The following is an 18,508-nucleotide window of genomic DNA, read 5'->3' on the forward strand; positions in this document are numbered from 1 at the left end:
GGTGCCCCACTCAGGCTGTCCCCTTCCAGGTTTCACGCTTTGTCCCTAAACTGCTGCCAGCGTGTTGCTTTGCATGCTGTCCCCCATGGGACGCCAAACACAGCATGGATGGCTCCAGTGTGGTCAGGCAGCCCGTGTCACAGTGGTGACAGCTGCACTGGGGCACCTCTGCAGGGCCAGATGGGTACAAGAGTGACATGCAGCCCTTGTTCATTGCTGATGGAAATGCACCACCTCTGGTGGGACTGCGCAGAGAAATGGGGTTTTGTGGCTGAGAAGGCTTTCTGTCAGACTGCGTCACTGTGCTCCCTGCAGCTCTGCCCATTCCCACACTCAGGACTGATGTCTGCCTTTGGGAAGAGAAGGACGGGCATCATTTGGTGCCCACATTTTTGCTGTGCTGGATGTACATGCTGTCATTTTGGGTGGGACGCATCAGGTGGGTTTGAATTTAAATAATCCTATGGACTAAGCTGTGAATGAAATCACTCCATCTCTGGGCTTTCGATCTAAAACTGTCTTTTTATCCCAACCTCTACTCAGACAATCTGCTGTTTCCTGCAGATTTGTTCCTAGAAGTCCGTTTTCTCAGCCAACATTACTTTCCCTTTTCTATTTTAAGCTTCCTTCTCCTTCTGGTGCACCACACAAAACACATTGTGTGCCTCAAACCCTCCTTCCCTCTCTTCCCTCCTCTTTCCCATGCAACAAAACTGAAATAATTTCAGAAAACGATTCCCAGATTAAACATGTCAACTCAAGAGTCCCCCCAAATCCTTTTTCCCACCCATTTTGGTCTACCAGGTGGATGATGAGGATGGGTGGAAGAGTCAGGAGTACCTAAGGAAGGCAGTGCTTTGTCTGAACTGCATTGGAATTCCACACATTCCCTTTTGGCTTTTAACCCTTCATCTCTCCCTAAATCTCTTCATTCTCATTCCCTATCGTGCAATTAATGGGAACGAAGGAGGGAATCCTCAGAAGTGACAGTGAGTCAGACGACAGAAAACAAGAGTCAGTGAGAGACATAGGAATCAGACTGATCACCGCTCTGATTCCAAGGTCTGTTTTGAGGAGTGAAAGCGTCGGCCCACAGCGCTGGAGAAGGGATGGGGGGGTGAGACTCACCTGGAGATGGCAGTCTTGAATCAGCAAAGAGCAACGATGGCTGCCATGAAGACGATGAAGATGACCCGCAAGGTCCCCTTCAGACATCCCTTTGTGCCTGCTGGGTGTGCAGTTCACCTCCCAAGTGAGTGCACAGCAACAGCTTGCTCAAAAAAACAGCTTGTATAGTAGCCACAACTTTCTCATGGGAATGGTAGGGTGGTTGGTCAACAAAGCACTGCCAGTGTTTGGCCACACCAAGCACAGCACAGAAAGACAGGAATGTGTCTTCTGTTGGTCCTTCCCAGCATCCCTTCCTTCCGTCGTATCCACTGCAGCACTCGGCTCAGTGCCATCAGCAAAGTGCTGAGGGTGCACTCCATCCCATCATCTGTGTCAGTGAGAGGTGGTGAAGAGCAGCGCTCCCAGGAGGGACCTCTGGGGGTCACCACTCATCACCACCTCCACCTGGACATGGAGCTGTTGGCCACAGCCCTCTGGCTGCGACTTTCCAACCTATTCCTTCTCTGTAGAACAGCCCAATGCTCGCATCCACATCTCCCCCATTTTGAGATGAGGGAGTGGTGTGCAACCTTGTCAAGGACATTGTGGAAGCCCAGGTAGATGACATCTGTCGCCTTTGGATGACATGAATTACCCTCAGATGTTCGTCTCTAACCCCAGCATTCTTCCTCACACTACATAAGTTCCGGATAACCAGTTGAGAACGCCAAATCCAACCAGTCCACCCCAAAACCCAGCCACCATTCATGAAGAACCACAAATATTTCCCAACCACCCCAAACTCCCACCACCTCTTCTGTGGGACTCCAGAATCTGGACCAATCCAACCCAAATATCCATTTAAACCTGGGAGGTGTGTGACCATGCATACACACAACCTCACATGGGTAAGACGTGTATGTGCACAAACATACGCGTGCACAAACACATGTGTTCTGTTTGCACGTGCACTTCAAGATTGCAAAGTGTGCTGTGTGCACAATGCCACACGTGCACTACATGCATGTAACACTGTACGTCTTCTTTACAAGTTCATCTCCATTAAATGTGTGTGTGCTGCTACGTGTTCACAATAAATGTACACGCATGTGTGCTACACTCTGAGCACTGAGGCATGGGGTGTGTATGTGCTGTGCTGTGCGTGTACAGCAATACATGCAATCAGTATTTCCCATGGATGTCCTCAGCAGGTTCTACCTGTGTTAGAGTTGCACGTGTGCCCTCATTAAACACGCCTTTAGCGTGTGCCCCTGCTGGGACCACGTGTGTTCCTCAATGCACATCTTAGTCCTTAGGTTGGGCCCGAGTCTGTGTCGGTGTCACTGTGTCCACAAAGTTCCGTGCTGCTGTCCCCCATGGGGATGGCGGAGGAAAGAGCAATGGGGAAAGAGTGTGGTACCCAAAGTGTATGGAGACAACAGGCTGGATGTGTAGGGGACTGCATGTGACATCCCATGTGAGACAGCCCATTGGAGCCATGTGTACTGTGCTTGGCATCCCATGGGGGACAGAGTGACAGGCCATGTGCTGGAAGTGCTTTGTGGACCGTGTGTGAGCTGACAGGTGACAGCTGGAGTGGGGCAGTGTAAAAAAGATGTGGATACGGATATTTGCGTGCCGTCTCATCCTGGGACCCACAGTGCCAACCCCTTGGAGACTGCAATTGTCACATGGGGAGGTTACATCATGGAACTCTATCCCAAAATGAGAACTGACTGCAGCTCTCCGGCCACTTCCTATCTTCACTGCAGTCTCGCTGTCCCCACGCTGCTCCTGCCTCATGGCACCAGTGGTGTTGGCCCTCATCCTGGGTGAGTGACAAAGGGGACGTGGTGCCATGGGGGTTGGTGGCCCTGTGTGGGACCAGGACCGTGTCCCTTGCAGGTTGGTGGCTGGTGGCAGCGAGCAGGGCACAGCAAGGTGAGTATGGGGACTGGGGGAGAATGGGGACAGAGGGAGGGGAGTGTGGGCAGGGGGAGAGCAGAGGGGCCCAGGAGTGTGTTCAGGGACAAGGCTGACTGTTGTCCCCTGTCCTAGTGCCCCGACCCTCCCTGTCGCTGCACCCCAGCCAGGGGGTGTCCCTGGGGGGCACTGTCACCCTGCGCTGCCACCTGCCCCGGCTGGCTGCCAGGGTCTGGCTGTACCAGGAAGGAGGTTGGACATACCGCTATCACAAGGAGAAGGAGAATAACACTGCTGAGTTCTCCTTCATTAAGACAACATGGGAACACGCAGGGATGTATCGGTGCCAGTACCAGGTGTTGGTGCTGTTCGGGACGTCGGAGACAAGTGACCCCGTGCAGCTGGTGCTGACAGGTGAAGGCACTGGGGATGGCTGGTGGTTCTGGACTGTTCTCACTGAGCCACATCCCATCCTTGTCCTCTCCCCACATGCAGATCACAGATATCCATCTCCTCGCATTTCCCTGAGCCCCGATGACCTCGTGGGCACGGGGACAAATTTACAGTCCACGTGGAGATGGGGGCCAATGTCACCATTCAGTGTTGGAACACGGGCTATAGGGGAACCATCCTTCTACACAAGCATGGGCACTCAGCCCCTGTCCAGCGTCAGGACTACAGTGGTGTGGGCACGGCCGCCTTCAGCCTCTTTGCGCTGACCCTGAGTGATGCTGGCACCTATGGATGCTCCTATCGCCCCAAGTCCCGCCCTTTTGCATCCTCAGCCCTTGGGGACAGCGTGATGCTGGAGGTGACACCCACAGCTGCACCCTCAGGAAGGCCAAAGCCCTTCCTGAGAGTGCCCGCGGTGTCACTGCATCCCAATGCCATGGAGATGGTGGTCAGGGATGGGGACACCCAAACACCCGGACCCCACAGTTGCCAGGAGGAATTCCCGTGGGAACCTGGTGGTGTCGGTGGTGAGGGGCTGCGCTGCTGCCTTTGTCTTCATCCTCGGCCTTTACTTTGTCCTGGATGCACGTAGACTCATGGTGTGGTGACATGAGTGTCCTGGTGAGGAAGTGGTTAAATGTCTTTGATCTCCCATAGATGCCCCTTGGTGTCCTTCTCCTCCCCTCCTCTCCTCTGTGTGCCCCTCGGGGCCTTCCATCACCCACCCTTCTCCCTTCCCTCTGCATGCAGATCCCCCTGCAGAAGGCCTGAGGCCATGCAGCTCCAGGTCAGTGTCTGGGACAGGGGACCTTAAATCCCAGCCTGCACCTTGGGGCCGCAGGAATCACCACCAAGGAACCCCAGTACCACCCCATTGGGACCCCAAAGGAGCCCTCCTATGGCTTCAGCTAACTTGATCTGTGCCCCCTAGATCCAGTCCACGTGCAATCCCATATCTACACCACCCTCTTGGACATGCCCGTGCATATCTGTTCTGTAGGGCCACCCATGCATCTTGTGGACACATGTGGTGTCATCCCCATGTCCCCCTGTGGTCCCAGGTGCTCCTTGGTGAAAGCGAGGCTCTGAACTCTGCTGAGCTGTGACCTCCGACCCCTCATGGTCCCCCACCACCTCCCAGCCTCCTGCTATCTATGCCAAGGTGGGTGCTGGAGGACCTCACTGACACCTCCTCAGTCCAGGTTCCTCACTTTGGGCAGACCCCACGTTCCTCTTCAGGGCAACTTGATGCTGAATTCCTTTTCACAAGCTCCTTCCACACAAACCCAATACCCCAAATCTAGCACCCCCAAATCATCACTGATGAACTCCAAACGATTTCAATCCCAGAAAACTCTAAACGCACTGAACCCAAAATGCTGCCCTCCCTCTGTTCTGCTTCTAGCATCGCCTGGGAGGTGGTGAGCACTGCTTTGTGAGACATTTCCTTATAACTATCTGCAGATAAATACACACATATAGACATATACTATAACCATTACTGTTATTTCTCTCTTCCTGTTGTCGCGTGGCAAATAGATTTTATCTTGACCAACAAGTTGTGGCTTTTTATTCTGAGTCTCTCTGGGATCCCACTGGGAGGGGTCAGTGAGAATAAAAGCTGTGTGGTGCTGAGCTGCTGCTGGGTGACAGCACTGCAGTCATTGTGGTGCCCAACGTGGGGCCCGAAGGGTGCAGATCCCCACAGCTGTGAGCAGAGCGTGTTCCAACACAACTGCTCTCAGCAGTACAGCAGCCTCAGAGCTGCTGCTCACAGCGCTGAGCTGTTCCTTCCCTCTGGGCCATTACAGCTCTCAGGGCTCTTTCCTTCCCTGCGCTGCCGCTGCTTCTCCTCTCCAAGGGCTGCCCTGCAATTCTGGATGCTTCTGCCCGTTGGCCTGCAGCGTGTGCTCATGGCACAGCGGCCATGGATGCAATGTGCTCCTTGTGCTCAGCAGTGCCATCACTCGCGCTGCAGGAACCTCACCGCGGGAACTCCTCACACGGGCACTCTCTGCTCCACACAAGTGCTGTGGAACAACAAAACCCATTTTCTGGCAGGTTTTCTTTGCTTGCTACCTCTCAAACATTTGCAAGACAAGGCTCTTGCCGTAACAACAGAGGCTGCAAAGCACGAGATGCCATGAGATAACCGGACAGCCTTTGTGTGTCCATCAATGGCACTGCTTCACCACAAGCACCTTTCTGGTACAGACACATTTCTGACCAACGTGGCATTGTGAACTCACTTCTTTACATCCTTGCGATGCTTCAGCTGCCCACCAGCAGACACAAAGGGATGCCCAGAGAAGCTGCATTTCTTGCTGTCTCCTTTTGGCCAGGTGGAGACTTCAGTGATTGGATGAGCGCTCTCATCCCCCCTTCTGCTCCAGCACTGCAGCTCCTCAAAACAGAACACGATTGCTTTTCTCCCTCCATCTCTCTCTCTTACATTCCTTCTCTACTTCTCTCCATTTCCTCTCTTTTCTTTCTTTTTCTCTCTCTCCCTCATTCACATCCCGGTCATCCTTACTCTTCTCCTGCAGCAACCATAACCTCAATTTCCCTGCAGAAAAGCTGCTTTCTATCACTCTGTTGCTCATCCATCCGTCCGTCCGTCCATCCATCCATCCATCCATCCACCCGTCCATCGTCCTACAGGATCTCCTGCTCCTGGGGCTGCACCTCCTGATCCTGTATGGACACAACAAATTCAAGCCACCTTCTGCCTGTCAGTCTCTCTATCTTCCCACCTGTTGGCCCTTCTATCCACCCACACACCTGAACTATGTTTCCTAATATCTATCTGTCCTTCCAATACCAATACCTCCACTCACCCCCAAAATCCTTAACCAGACCCTAAAATCCTGCAATCGACCTACAGCATCTGCGTTCTGACCCCAAAACTTCCATTCATCCCAATGATCTCCACCCATTCCCAAAACCTCTATCTCACACCAAACTCCGTATCCAGCCCCACAATCTCCATCCAGCCACCCCTAATCCTTCATCCAGTCCCAACATCCACACCCCACACCACCCTCCACACACAGTCCTTCAAAATCTCAATGAACCCCAGGACCTTCAGCCACAAAAATCATCATCCACCCCAAAAAAACTCCATTCAGTTCACACATCCACCATCCAGCCCCATAAATTTCACTCCTCCCCCAAAATCTCTGTCCCCTCTGAAACCTCCATCCTGCCTCTAAATCGACACCAACGTCTGATCTCTACAGCCAGACACAATCTCAACATCCAGGCCCCCAAGACTCCATTCAGCCACAAAATCCATCATTCAAACCGTAATACCCCATCTACACCAAAACCTCCATCCACCCCACAATCCTCCACTCAGACCCAAAGCCTCCAACCAACCCAACATTTCTATCCAGACACAAACCTCCATCGAGAAGACTGCAGATCCTTCATGAAGCTCCCAGACCTTTCTGTAGTCCCAAAAGTTCTCCACCCAGCCCCCCCACAATCCTCCGTCTGGACTCCATAATCTCCATCGAGCTCACAAACTCTCCAGCATTTCCCCTTCCACCACCAAAAGGGGGAAGTCAGCTCTCCTGCCCTTCCCCTCACTGCTGCTCCCACACACAGCCCTCCCACACACAAACTTCCTCTTCTCCCTCATTTTCTGGCAAACCCCACAACCCCTCTGTCCTGTTCCCAACCGTCACCCAAAGGCATTTTCCCTCCTCACCACAAATCCTGCCCCAAAAACACAGTGGGATGGGGGCTGGTTTGGCTTGTGGAGATGGGGATGCGCCTTAGGGAGCACACGGTAAGGACACGCGTGTGCTGTGGGGACAGATGTGGTGCAGGCACAGGGCACGTGTTGATGACATGCATGTGCTGTGGAGGCTCACATGTAGTGCAGACCCCGGGAGCACATGCCAAGGACACACATGAGCAGCAGTGTGTACAGCTGGTGGTGCACACATACGGCATCGCACAGACACACACAGAAGCACAGAGTTCAGTGTGTCCCACACGTGTGTTTGTACATCTGTTGTGCACATGGGATGGTGCACACCCGTTTAATACACATCCACGTGTTCACACGCACAGGTACATGGCTGTAATTCACACGTGATGGTGAGCACACCGAGCACACTGGCACTGTGCACCCTTGAAGTCCATGTGTGCACACAACACACCCGTGTTTGCGTACACATCTGGGGGCATCAGCAGGGTACCCGCGTGCCCACCTCGGCGTAGATAATGGGGGGTTCAGGAGTGGTAGAAGAGGCGGGGGGGGTGGGTGCTGGGGGTCACAGCCTGCAGCTGGGCGTAGGTCAGACCCTCGCTGTCACCAGGGGACACCTGGGGACACAGGGACAGCAGTGTGACCATGGGATCCCAACATCCCAACTGAGGGGAGGACGGCACTGTGTAACGGGTGGGGAGCTGTCCAGGAGAAGGGGGTTGGGATTGTGGGGTGGTGTAGATTTTGGGAAGCTGTGGCTGTGACATTGGGGTTACCTGTGGGTGGAGTTTGGGGGTCCCACTATCATTTGAGGGTGCCCATTGAGTCTGGGTATGTTTAAGGCTTGGAGCATGCCAGGGGGCTGCAGTTTGGGGTGTGGGACATCCCCATGGTGGAGATTTGGAGGTCGCCATGGCCTTGATTTGGGGATGCACAGAACACCATGGGAAGGCATAAAAGGGAGAGGTTTCCTTGGGGTCCCCATGGGCAGGGTTTGGGGTTCCCTGTTGAGGTCTTGAGGGGGGTGAGCAATGGGGAATTTTGTTGTTAGGAGTCCCCTGACCCAGACACTGACCTGGAACTGCACAGCCTCGGGGCTTCTGGAGGTGTCACCTGAGTCATAAATGGGAGGGGAGAAGAGTGGGATTATGGAGGGCCCAAACAACACCAGTGGCTATCTATAGGGGATGTATGGGGGATCAAAGTCATTTAACCCCTTCCCCACCAGTCCTCTCATGTCTCTGCATTTGTCTTCTCTGGGCAACGAGGAGGACAGAGACAGTAAGGATGATGATGAAGACAATCACAGCAACCCAGCGCCCCACCACTACTGCCACCAGGTCCCTGCTGGCACCCCCATTGTCACCTGTGGGGTCAAAGTGTTTTAGGTTTCCTTGTACACAGCCCCCACCACAGTGGATGAGGGATGCAGTGACACTGTCAGCCATGGGTGAGAAGGGGAGAACGAAATGGGAACTCAGACCTACCTGGGATTGCAGGTCTGGGAATCACTTCCAGGGTCACATTATCCCCAAGGGGTGAGAACAGAAGGCAGAAGCCCACGATGCGGTAGGAGCACCTATATGTGCCGGAATCAGCTGGGGTCACCCCAAAGAGGGTGAAGGTGGCTGTGCCCCCAACACTGTGTTTTTGGTGCTGAATAGGGGCTGAGAGCCCATCCTTGTGCAGGTAGAAGGCGACCCCATAGATGTTGTTCCAGCAGCGGATGGTGACATTGGTCCCCATCTCCACGTGTTCCTCAGGGCTGAGGGAAATGCCAGGTGGGGGAATACCTGTGATCTGAGCACAGAGAGGTAACAGAGATGGAACACAGCCCTGTGGGAACAGCCCAGGGGCATCTGCTTTCCCCAGTGCCCTCACCTGTCACCACCAGCTCCACGGGGTCACTCTTCTCCGATGTTCCTGGTTGCTCCAACCCCTGGTACTGGCACTGATATCTCACTGCATCTACCTGCTTTATGCCAGCCAGGGAGAACTCAGCCATCTCCTGCACGTTGTCCTTCTGCTTGATGTATGTTGCATATTGGTACTGATAGAGTCGGACCCAGGCAGCTGGATAAGGCACGTGGCAGCGCAGGGTGACATTGTCCCCCAGGCACACCCCCTGGCTGGGGTGCAGTGACAGGGAGGGTCGGGGCACTAGGACAGGGGACAGCAGTCAGCCTTGTCCCTGCACACCCTCCTGGGCCCTCTGCTGCTCCCCTGACAACGCCCCCCTCCCTCTGTCCCCTTTCTCCCTCCTTCCCCATACTCACGGTGCTGTGCCCTGCTCGCAGCCACCAGCCACCAACCTGCAAGGGACACGGTCCTGGTCCCACACCGGGCCACCAACCCCCGTGGCACCATGTCCCCATTGTCACTCACCGAGGATGAGGTCCACCACCATTGGTGCCATGAGGCAGGAGCAGCTTGGGTACAGCAAGACTGCAGCGGAGGAAGGAAGTGGCTGGAGCACTGCTTTCGGTTTCCAAGGGAGAAGGTGTGACATGATGACACCTCCTCAGTGTTGCAGATGCAGTCACTAAGGGGTGGTGTGTTTGGGGATCCGCCAAGGGCTGACATGCATGGAGCTGGAATTGCAGTCCCTTTTGGGGTGCCCCACACAGCCTGTCACCTCTCAGCTGTCACACGCTGCCAGTGTGTGACAATGCATGGTGTCATCCAAGGGGATGCCAAACACAGGACATGTGGCTCCAATTCGGAAGGGAAGGGAAGGGAAGGGAAGGGAAGGGAAGGGAAGGGAAGGGAAGGGAAGGGAAGGGAAGGGAAGGGAAGGGAAGGGAAGGGAAGGGAAGGGAAGGGAAGGGAAGGGAAGGGAAGGGAAGGGAAGGGAAGGGAAGGGAAGGGAAGGGAAGGGAAGGGAAGGGAAGGGAAGGGAAGGGAAGGGAAGGGAAGGGAAGGGAAGGGAAGGGAAGGGAAGGCGCGGGAAGGGAAGGGAAGGCGCGGGAAGGCGCGGGAAGGCGCGGGAAGGGAAGGGAAGGGAAGGGAAGGGAAGGGAAGGGAAGGGAAGGGAAGGGAAGGGAAGGGAAGGGAAGGGAAGGGAAGGGAAGGGAAGGGAAGGGAAGGGAAGGGAAGGGAAGGGAAGGGAAGGGAAGGGAAGGGAAGGGAAGGGAAGGGAAGGGAAGGGAAGGGAAGGGAAAGGAAGGGAAGGGAAGGGGAAGGGGAAGGGGAAGGGGAAGGGGAAGGGGAAGGGGAAGGTGAAGGGGGAAAGGGAAGGGGGAAAGGGAAGGGGAAGGGGAAGGGGAAGGGGAAGGGGAAGGGGAAGGGGAAGGGGGAAAGGGAAGGGGAAGGGGAAGGGGAAGGGGAAGGGGAAGGGGAAGGAGAACGGGAAGGAGAAGGGGAAGGGGAAGGGGAAGGGGAAGGGGAAGGGGAAGGGGAAGGGGAAGGGGAAGGGGAAGGGGAAGGGGAAGGGGAAGGGGAAGGGGAAGGGGAAGGGGAAGGGGAAGGGGAAGGGGAAGGGGAAGGGGAAGGGAAGGAGGGGAAGGGGAAGGGAAGGGAAGGGATGGGAAGGGGAAGGGGAAGGCTCTTCAGTAAGCCCAATGCCAACACCACCGGCTGAGGAGATTCTGCACACACATTCGGTCTCAGTTTCTCCAGTGAGATTCCTTCCAGCTTGATGGCAATGGGCTCTTTTTTGTGGTCATCCCCAGGGGCTCCCCATCCTCATTTTGATATTCTTTCTTGGTGAAAGGGTGAAACTGAGGGGCAGCTTTATCATCACATCTAGATTTTGTATCTCCCATTTCCTGCCATGGGCAGTAGCAGGCCACTTCCTACCAACACACACCTACCTGTTCCCTCACAGGTCTGCCATACTCGGACACCGCATCCTCCCCCTCCAGGTCAGCAACAGTTATCTGTAATTGATGCTCTCTCACAAAGGCCCCATGCAGATGGTTCTGCAAACTGTGCTGTGCTATCCGTGCATGCAAGCACACCTTTGGCTCAACTTCCAGTTCAGCTTGCAAACTCCTTATCACCGCTCTCAGTGACTCAGTTCCTCACTCAGTTTGGTGCACAACACATCTATCTTCCTGCACTGCTATCACTGTCGCACCTCAAACTCCACAGACAATGACCTCACCTTCACCAGATCTCAATCAACGTCCTTTTGACAAGTCCTATATCCGTTCTGCACTCTCCATCAGGCTGAACTCGTGTAGACGTGAGTAGCTGCCACAGAGCTCAGACATGGCCCAAACAAGAATCCTTCTTTCTAAACTCAGATCATAGCCCTTCTGGATTCCTCTTGCTCTTTATCCAGGCCATTCTGCCCATGATGCCAAGGAAAATGTCCCGTCCCACTCGGTGAGTTGTGAGAAAGGTGAATCTTAGGAACCTCCCAAACAGGGCACTCCTTTCTGAACCCAACTGTCCCTGTATTCCTCCTGGCTGGTGGAACTGGCATTGCCAGAGTTGGTCAGCCAATTCCTCCACCACTTGCTCCTCATTCCAAACACCATTCCGGATCATCATTCCGAACACCATTCTACACCACCTCCAGCACAGCTCGTTCCCTCCCATTCTGGATACCTCTTTCCCTGCTGCTCTCCCGTCACCACCTCACACAGCTCCCCTCAGAGTTCCATTTCTCACCCAATGCCATACGCTGTGAGATATCCCTTTGGCAGTGCAGGTCAGCTGGCCTGGTTCTGTCCCCTCCCAGCTCCTGGTGCCCTCCAGCCCCTCGCTGGCAGCACAGGGTGAGAAGCTGAGAAGCGGAACCATCTGTGGCCCTGTGCAGCACTGCTCAGCTACAACTGAACCACGGCTGTGCCATCAGCATTGGCGTTGCTGTGCTGGACAGGGGCTGAGTGCCCACCCTGGTGCAGGGAGATGGTGCCCTGATAACCCTGGTTCCAGCACTGCATGCTGATGTTTGTCCCTACCTCCACCTGTTCCTCAGGCGTCGGGGAAATGCTGGATGGGGGGTATTTGGATCTACGTACAGAGAGAAGACAGTTATGGGACACAGCCTCACAGCGCCGCACCTCCTATTTTTGTACATTTACGCCAATTTTGGGGCTCCCCACCACCACACAGCAGATGTTTGCTGTTCAGGAAACACCACATTTCCTCCAGTGTCACCGCTGCCCCATAGGACACCCCCTTGAAGTGACAGCCCCTCTGTACCCACCCTACACACCTGTGGGGTGTCCCATAAAAAGTGCACCCCCCCAGTTTTTTCTCCCCCAAAAATGTCCCCCAAATCACCCTCAAGTAGTGTGGCTCAGCCTAGGGGGTGTCCCCACCCCATGACAAAGGAGAAAGGGCCTCTGCGGGGAGTGGCCCCCAAGTGTGGCCCCACCCCTGGCAGTTCCTCACTTAACCTATGGGGCAGGACCCAGCTCCCCACAGACACTGAGGCAAACAGAGGAGGTGAGCACATGGGGGGTTCCTGGTGGGCTGAGGGATGTGTGGCAGTAGTGGAGTACTGGGGCAAGGTGAAGAGTCGTGGGGTTATCGGGAGGGATATGGGGTCATGGGACTCATAGTGGCAGGATGTGGGGTTGTGGTAGTATGGGTTGGAGATATGGGATCATGGTGCTCTGTATCTTGATACAAGGCCAACGGGCTGGACATGGGGCAAGCGGACAGCACGTGGAGCTCTGGGGTGGGATGTGGGGTCATGGGGCTGTGGGGCAGGAAATATGGCTGTGGGGTAGCAGGGAGGGTTTTGTGGTGGGGCATGAGGTTTTGATGAGTTGTAGGGTGTGGAGAGCTGTGGGAGAGTGGTGGGATTTGGGGGCAGTGATGGGTTTTCAGATGGGGAGGCTCAGTGCCCTGCTCCTCGTCTTCTCCTCACCCTGAGCAGGAAATGCATTAATCAACCAAACTAAATCCTTATGGGGGCAGCACTCTCCTGTGGGTGTGGAGGAAGCTGTGCGGCCTCACCTCATAACCTCATGACTCCACACTGTACCCCATAACCAGTAACCCCATGTTCCTGCCCCACAGCCCCATGCTTCCATATTCAGCCCCACAGCTCTGTGCCCCACAGCCTTCCCTCCCTCCATCCTCATCCTCATTGCTTTGGGAATGGTATGAGCCCATATCCTGCCCCATAATCGCATATCATGCCCCACGACACCAAATCTCACCCCATGTCCTGCCCCACAGATCCATATCCTGCTTCATAGCATTCTGCCCACAGCCCCGGAGCCTTCCTCCTGCTGTGCTCATTCTCATAACTTCGGGATTACTAGGACCACAAACACCTTCCCACAGCCCCATATCACACTTCATCGCCCCATACCTCTTCCCCCTGCCCCGTATCATGCCCCGTAGCTCCACATCCAACCCCATATCCTCATTGCCTGTCCCATACTCCCAGAAACTGACATATCACCCCACGGCCCCAATTGTGCCCCATAGCCCTGCCTCATAGCCCCATGACTCCATAGTCCAACCCATAGCTCTGCTATCACCCCTTAGCTCATCCTATAGCCCCAGTTTGATACCATGGCCCATCCTGTAGCCCCAGTATGACCCCCTAGCCTGCCCTACAGCTCTGTGCCCTTTTTCCCACAGCCTTCCTCTCGCCATACTCGTCTTTGCTGTCCACGCGCTGACCTTCGCCGTGGGATTTCCTGCCAATGTCTTCACCTTCCTCACCCTCCTCATCAAAATCCGATGTCACCGTCCTCATCCCCACCTCACCGCTGCCGACCTCCTCCTCCTCAACCTCATCACTGCCGACCTCCTTGTCCTCCTCTTCCTCCCCTTCAAGATGGCCGAAGAGGCAGCCTTGATGGTTTGGCCCTTCCCCACAGCGCTCTGCCCCATAGCAAACTTCTGCTTCTTCTCCAGCATCTACCTCAGCACTCTCTTTATGGCTGCCCTCAGTGTGGAGCGCTACTTTGGGGTCGTGTTCCCGCACCGCTACAACCGGCGCCGGAGGTTATGGCGGACGATGGCTGCCAGTGCCATCCTTTGGGTGATGGCATTGTCCCATTGTTCCATCATCTTTGTGGCAGAATATCACAGAGAGTTTGGGATCAATGGGTCTGTGGCTGATGGGGAAGGTGGTTTGGGAGTGAATGTGACCAAGACCAGGGAATCCGGGATCCGCAGGATCTCCAGCCCCAACACCAACTGCAACATCTCCAGCCTCAAATCCTCTGCCTGCACAACCCCAAACACACCCCACATCCCCACCACCACCCCGTGGACTTCCCAGAATGCCTCTGAGACCCAACCAAGCCTGGGCTACCACTGCTACGATGACTTCTCTCAAGCCCAGCTGCACTTTGTCCTCCCACTGCGCCTTTCTCTCTTCCTCATCCTCTTCCTCATCCCCTTTGCCATCACCATGTTCTGCTACATCGGCCTCATCCGTGCCCTCCTCACTCGACCCCAAATCCCGCTGCAGAAGAAGTACCGCACTGTGGGGCTGGCTGTGGTCACCATGGTCAACTTTGGGGTCTGCTTTGGACCCTTCAACCTCTCGCATGTGGTGGGCTTTGTGCAGCAGCGCAGCCCTGAGTGGAGGCCCTACGCTCTGCTCCTCACCACCCTCAGCGCTGCGCTCGACCCCTTCATCTTCTATTTCTCCTCCAGTGCAGTGCGGAGGGCGGTCAGTGGGATGGTGGGAGCAATTCGGGGCACAATGTGTGGGTTTTGGGGTTGGTGTTGGCAGAGACAATGAGCCCCAACCTGGAGGAGGTTATGGGGTAAATGAGGTTCTTGTGATTGGAGTGGGCTTAATGGGGTAGGAGGTCAGAAATGGGGATGGGTCCAGATTCCTTGTGGTCAGCGTGGTCCCACAGACGTGTCCAATGTTTGTGGGTCAACCAATTCTTGGTCAGTGTATCACTGTCCCATGGGGTTGGGGTCAGCATGGAAACATGGTAGAGATCAGTGGGGTCAATGAGATCCCATCGATGTGACCAGTGTGGTCAATGCAGAATCATGAGTGTGACTTAATGTTGTCCCCGATGTCCAATGGGGTTGGGATCAATGTGGACCAAAGGATCAATATAGACCCAGCGTTGCTTCATCCCCACTGTCCCCAATTCCTTCCGTGTCCCCCATGTCTGCAGTGCTCTCAATATCCAGCAATGTCTGCAGTTCCTCCAATGTCCCCAGTGTCCCCAGTGCCCTCAGTGCCCTCAGTGCCCCCAGTACTCCCAGTGTCCTGACAGCTGGCAATAACTTCAGGGCCATCAGCACTTCATGGAGATCCCTCAGCACACGGACCCTCTCTCCAGGGAAGGCGGCTGTTCCCAGATCAGAGGACATCTGCGGCCTCAAAGCAGAGTCGCAGCAGCCCACCACCATCAGGATGTGCCCTGTACCCTGTAGGGCTGATCAGAGGTGTTGGAACAAGGCAGAAGTGCTAATTAAAACCTATTCAGCAGCCATGTATTTGTCTGAGAGTTCCTGGTCTCGTGGCAGTGACAGCCTGGCACAGCAATAGGCACAGCAGTTGGTGTGGGCCGGGCGAGCAGGAGGGCAGAGCATCGCTCCCCACTGCGGAGATCAGCTCACCCATCAGCTGCCTCCCAAACAACACATCTGGATGCGGTCTCTACGAGGCTGAAAGCTCTTCCCCAAATCAATGCAGGTCTCCAGAGTGTGAGCACCCCAGAACGTGCCCATGCAGGTCTGCAGCAGCTGGAAGTGCCTGAGCCTGCACCCAGGTCATAGCCTAGGGCAAGGTACTCAGCTCCACGCCTCCAGACCCCCTTCAGATAAATCGAGAGAAGGGTGGCTGTCGTAGGGGCCTCCTTCTGAGGGCAACAGAGGCTCTGACACATCAGCCAGACTCTACCTGTAGGGAAGTGTGCTGCCCTCCTGGTGCCCTGCTCAGGGACATCACCAGGACACTCCCTGCTCCGGTTCACCTCTCTGGCTGTTCTCCCTTACTGATGGGTCAGGGCGGCAGTGATGCAGTCACTGAGAGAAGGCTGAGGGCCATGCAAAGGGTGTTCAGGGCACTGGGGTGGTCAGTGGGCAGAGTGGGAGTACAGGTGGAGTTCTCCTCTGTCCCCTCAGTGGCAGTGAGGGATACTGAGAGGGTTGGGAGAACTCATCTGATAAATGCGTGGCTGAGAGGTCGGTGCCACGGCAGGAATTCTGTCTTTTCTGACCACGGGGCGGTGTACTCTGTGCTGGGCTGATGGCTGCAGGTGGATCCCAGCTGTGTGAAGGGGGAAGCGGATCTCAGACCAGGAGCTGTTGGGGCTCACTGAGTGTGCTTTAAACTGGCAGCCTTTTGTGGACAGCGTGAGACACGGAGGGGTGACAGTCTGTGGGGCGCTCCAACTGGGGATGTGTGCAGTGCTCTGTGTGTGTCACCACTGGGTGCCCTCAGTACCACCACCCACTTGGGGACCACAAATACCACATGAGGAGACGACATCACAGCATGCTGTCCACAAGAGGAACTGACAGCAGCTCTTCGGCCACTTCTTTTCTCTGCTGCAGACTCGCTGTCCACAAGCTGCTCCTGCTTCATGGCACCAATGGTGGTGGCCCTCATCCTTGGTGAGTGACAATGGGGACGTGGTGCCACGGGGGTGGGTGGCCCTGTGTGGGACCAGGACCGTGTCCCTTGCAGGTTGGTGGCTGGTGGCAGAGAGCAGGGCACAGCAACGTGAGTATGGGGACAGAGGGAGGGGAGTGTGGTCAGGGTGCCAGCAGAGGGGCTGAGGATGGTGTGCAGGGACAAGGCTGACTGCTGTCCCCTGTCCTAGTGCCCCGACCCTCCCTGTCGCTGCACCCCAGCCAGGGGGTGTCCCTGGGGGACACTGTCACCCTGCGATGCCACCTACCCCAGCCGGCTGCCTGGATTGAGCTCTACCAGGATGGACTTTTGAGATCCTACAAGGACATGGACAAGCATCAGGTCATGGCTGAGTTCTCCTTGGTTTGTGTAAAGCTGGAAGATGCAATGAAGTATTGGTGCCAGTACCGGGTTTTAAAGCCACCGGGGGTATCAGAGAAGAGTTTCCCCTCGAATTGGTGGTGACAGGTGAGGGTTATGGGGCAAGCAGATGGGCCTGGGCATTCTCCGTAGGGCCACGTCCTATCTCTGTTATCTCCCTGCATTCAGATCATCGATATTCCCCACCTAACATTTCCATGAACCAGGAAAAAATTGTGGAAGTGGGGACCAATGTCACCATCCAGTGCTGCAATCAGGGCTATGGGGGCATCATCTTCTTGCACAAGGACGGGCACTCAGCCCCTGTCCAGCACCAGGACCCCCATGGCGGGGGCACAGCCACCTTCATCCTTGTTGCGGTGACCCCAGCTGACAGTGGCACCTACAGGTGCTCCTATCACCCCAAGGCCTCCCTCTTTGTGTCCACACCCCTTGGGGACAGCGTAACGCTGGAGGTGACACCCACACTTGCACGCCCAGGTAGGTACCTGCCCCCATTTGCTTGCCCCCAGTACCGCCCATGGGTGGCAGTGTCATCACATCCCTTCCCCATGGAGGTGATGCTGGGGATGAACACACCCAAGTACCTGTACCCCACAGGTGCTGAGTTGGTGTCCTGTGGGAACCTGGTGGAGGCAGTGGAGAGGGGCTGCGCTGCTGCCATCATCTTTGGCCTCGGCGTCTTCTTTGTCATCGATGCCCGCAGCCTCTGGATACGGAGAGATGAGAGTCTGGGTGGGGAAGGGATTTAATGGTTTGGATCTCCTGTACATCCCCTACACATCTCCCCCGTCTTTCTCTTCCTCTCCTTCCATTCTTCTGTAGAATCCACCAGGTGTACCATTGGATCCACTATACATTGCCTATCCATTCCCCCAGGTGTTCTTTGTCCCCATTCCACCACCTATAAATCCATCATGATTCCCCTGCCTCCCCTTCCAGACCCTATAAATTATCTAGTCCCAGTCATCTTGTGCATCTGTGTCCATCCTTTACTGATCAACTACAAGTCCACCCAAGTGTTACCTGCATCCACCTCCACCCCCTGCCTATTCTCACATATCCAACAAGTTTCACACCCCTTTCATCTCCCATAAGCCCACTCTGCTCCCCTTTGGTTTTGACTCCGCTGCCTACCCACAAAATCCTGAGGTGGTGAAGTTCCAGATGAGTCTTTAGGTCAGGAACCCCGGATCCCAACCTGTCCCATCTGCCCCCCATACTCCACCTGGAACCCAGATCCCCTCACGGGAGGACCCCAGGACTCCCCAAATCATATGACTGCATTAGAGACCCCCAGGTCCCAAACTGAAGTCCTTGCAGACCCTGGGGAAATCCCAACCATAAACATCTCCCCATCAGTATGGGTAACCCCAAACCATGCAGTGGGACCG

The 18,508-nt window shown here is 55.3% G+C and overlaps 3 protein-coding genes and 1 pseudogene across 3 annotated transcripts; 3 read left to right on the plus strand and 1 right to left on the minus strand.

Moving 5' to 3' along the window:
- Positions 1-1,164: 1,164 nt before the first annotated feature.
- Positions 1,165-5,563, plus strand: LOC121107823. The gene is made up of 5 exons (XM_040654014.1): positions 1,165-1,200; positions 2,883-3,051; positions 3,169-3,447; positions 3,529-4,107; positions 4,548-5,563. Exons 1-4 carry the CDS (start codon positions 1,165-1,167, stop codon positions 3,750-3,752), a joined length of 708 nt encoding a protein of 235 aa, XP_040509948.1. The 3' UTR covers positions 3,753-4,107; positions 4,548-5,563.
- Positions 5,564-7,495: 1,932 nt separating this feature from the next.
- On the minus strand, positions 7,496-9,611 carry LOC121107824 (immunoglobulin superfamily member 1-like). The gene is given in 7 exon segments (XM_040654015.1): positions 7,496-7,754; positions 7,756-7,821; positions 8,280-8,317; positions 8,430-8,570; positions 8,692-9,004; positions 9,093-9,277; positions 9,590-9,611. Coding segments are annotated over 7 exon segments (837 nt in total). The 3' UTR covers positions 7,496-7,682.
- A 1,688-nt stretch (positions 9,612-11,299) lies between these two features.
- Positions 11,300-15,588, plus strand: LOC100858431 (free fatty acid receptor 3-like). Its single transcript, XM_040654016.1, has 3 exons — positions 11,300-11,390; positions 11,490-11,533; positions 13,704-15,588. The coding sequence occupies exons 1-3, from the start codon at positions 11,300-11,302 to the stop codon at positions 14,871-14,873; spliced, it is 1,305 nt and encodes a 434-aa protein (XP_040509950.1). The 3' UTR covers positions 14,874-15,588.
- On the plus strand, positions 15,258-17,866 carry LOC121107825 (annotated as a pseudogene).
- The last annotated feature ends 642 nt before the right edge of the window (positions 17,867-18,508 follow it).

Source organism: Gallus gallus, chromosome 31 (genome assembly GCF_016699485.2).
Source record: "Gallus gallus isolate bGalGal1 chromosome 31, bGalGal1.mat.broiler.GRCg7b, whole genome shotgun sequence".
NCBI lineage: Eukaryota > Metazoa > Chordata > Aves > Galliformes > Phasianidae > Gallus > Gallus gallus.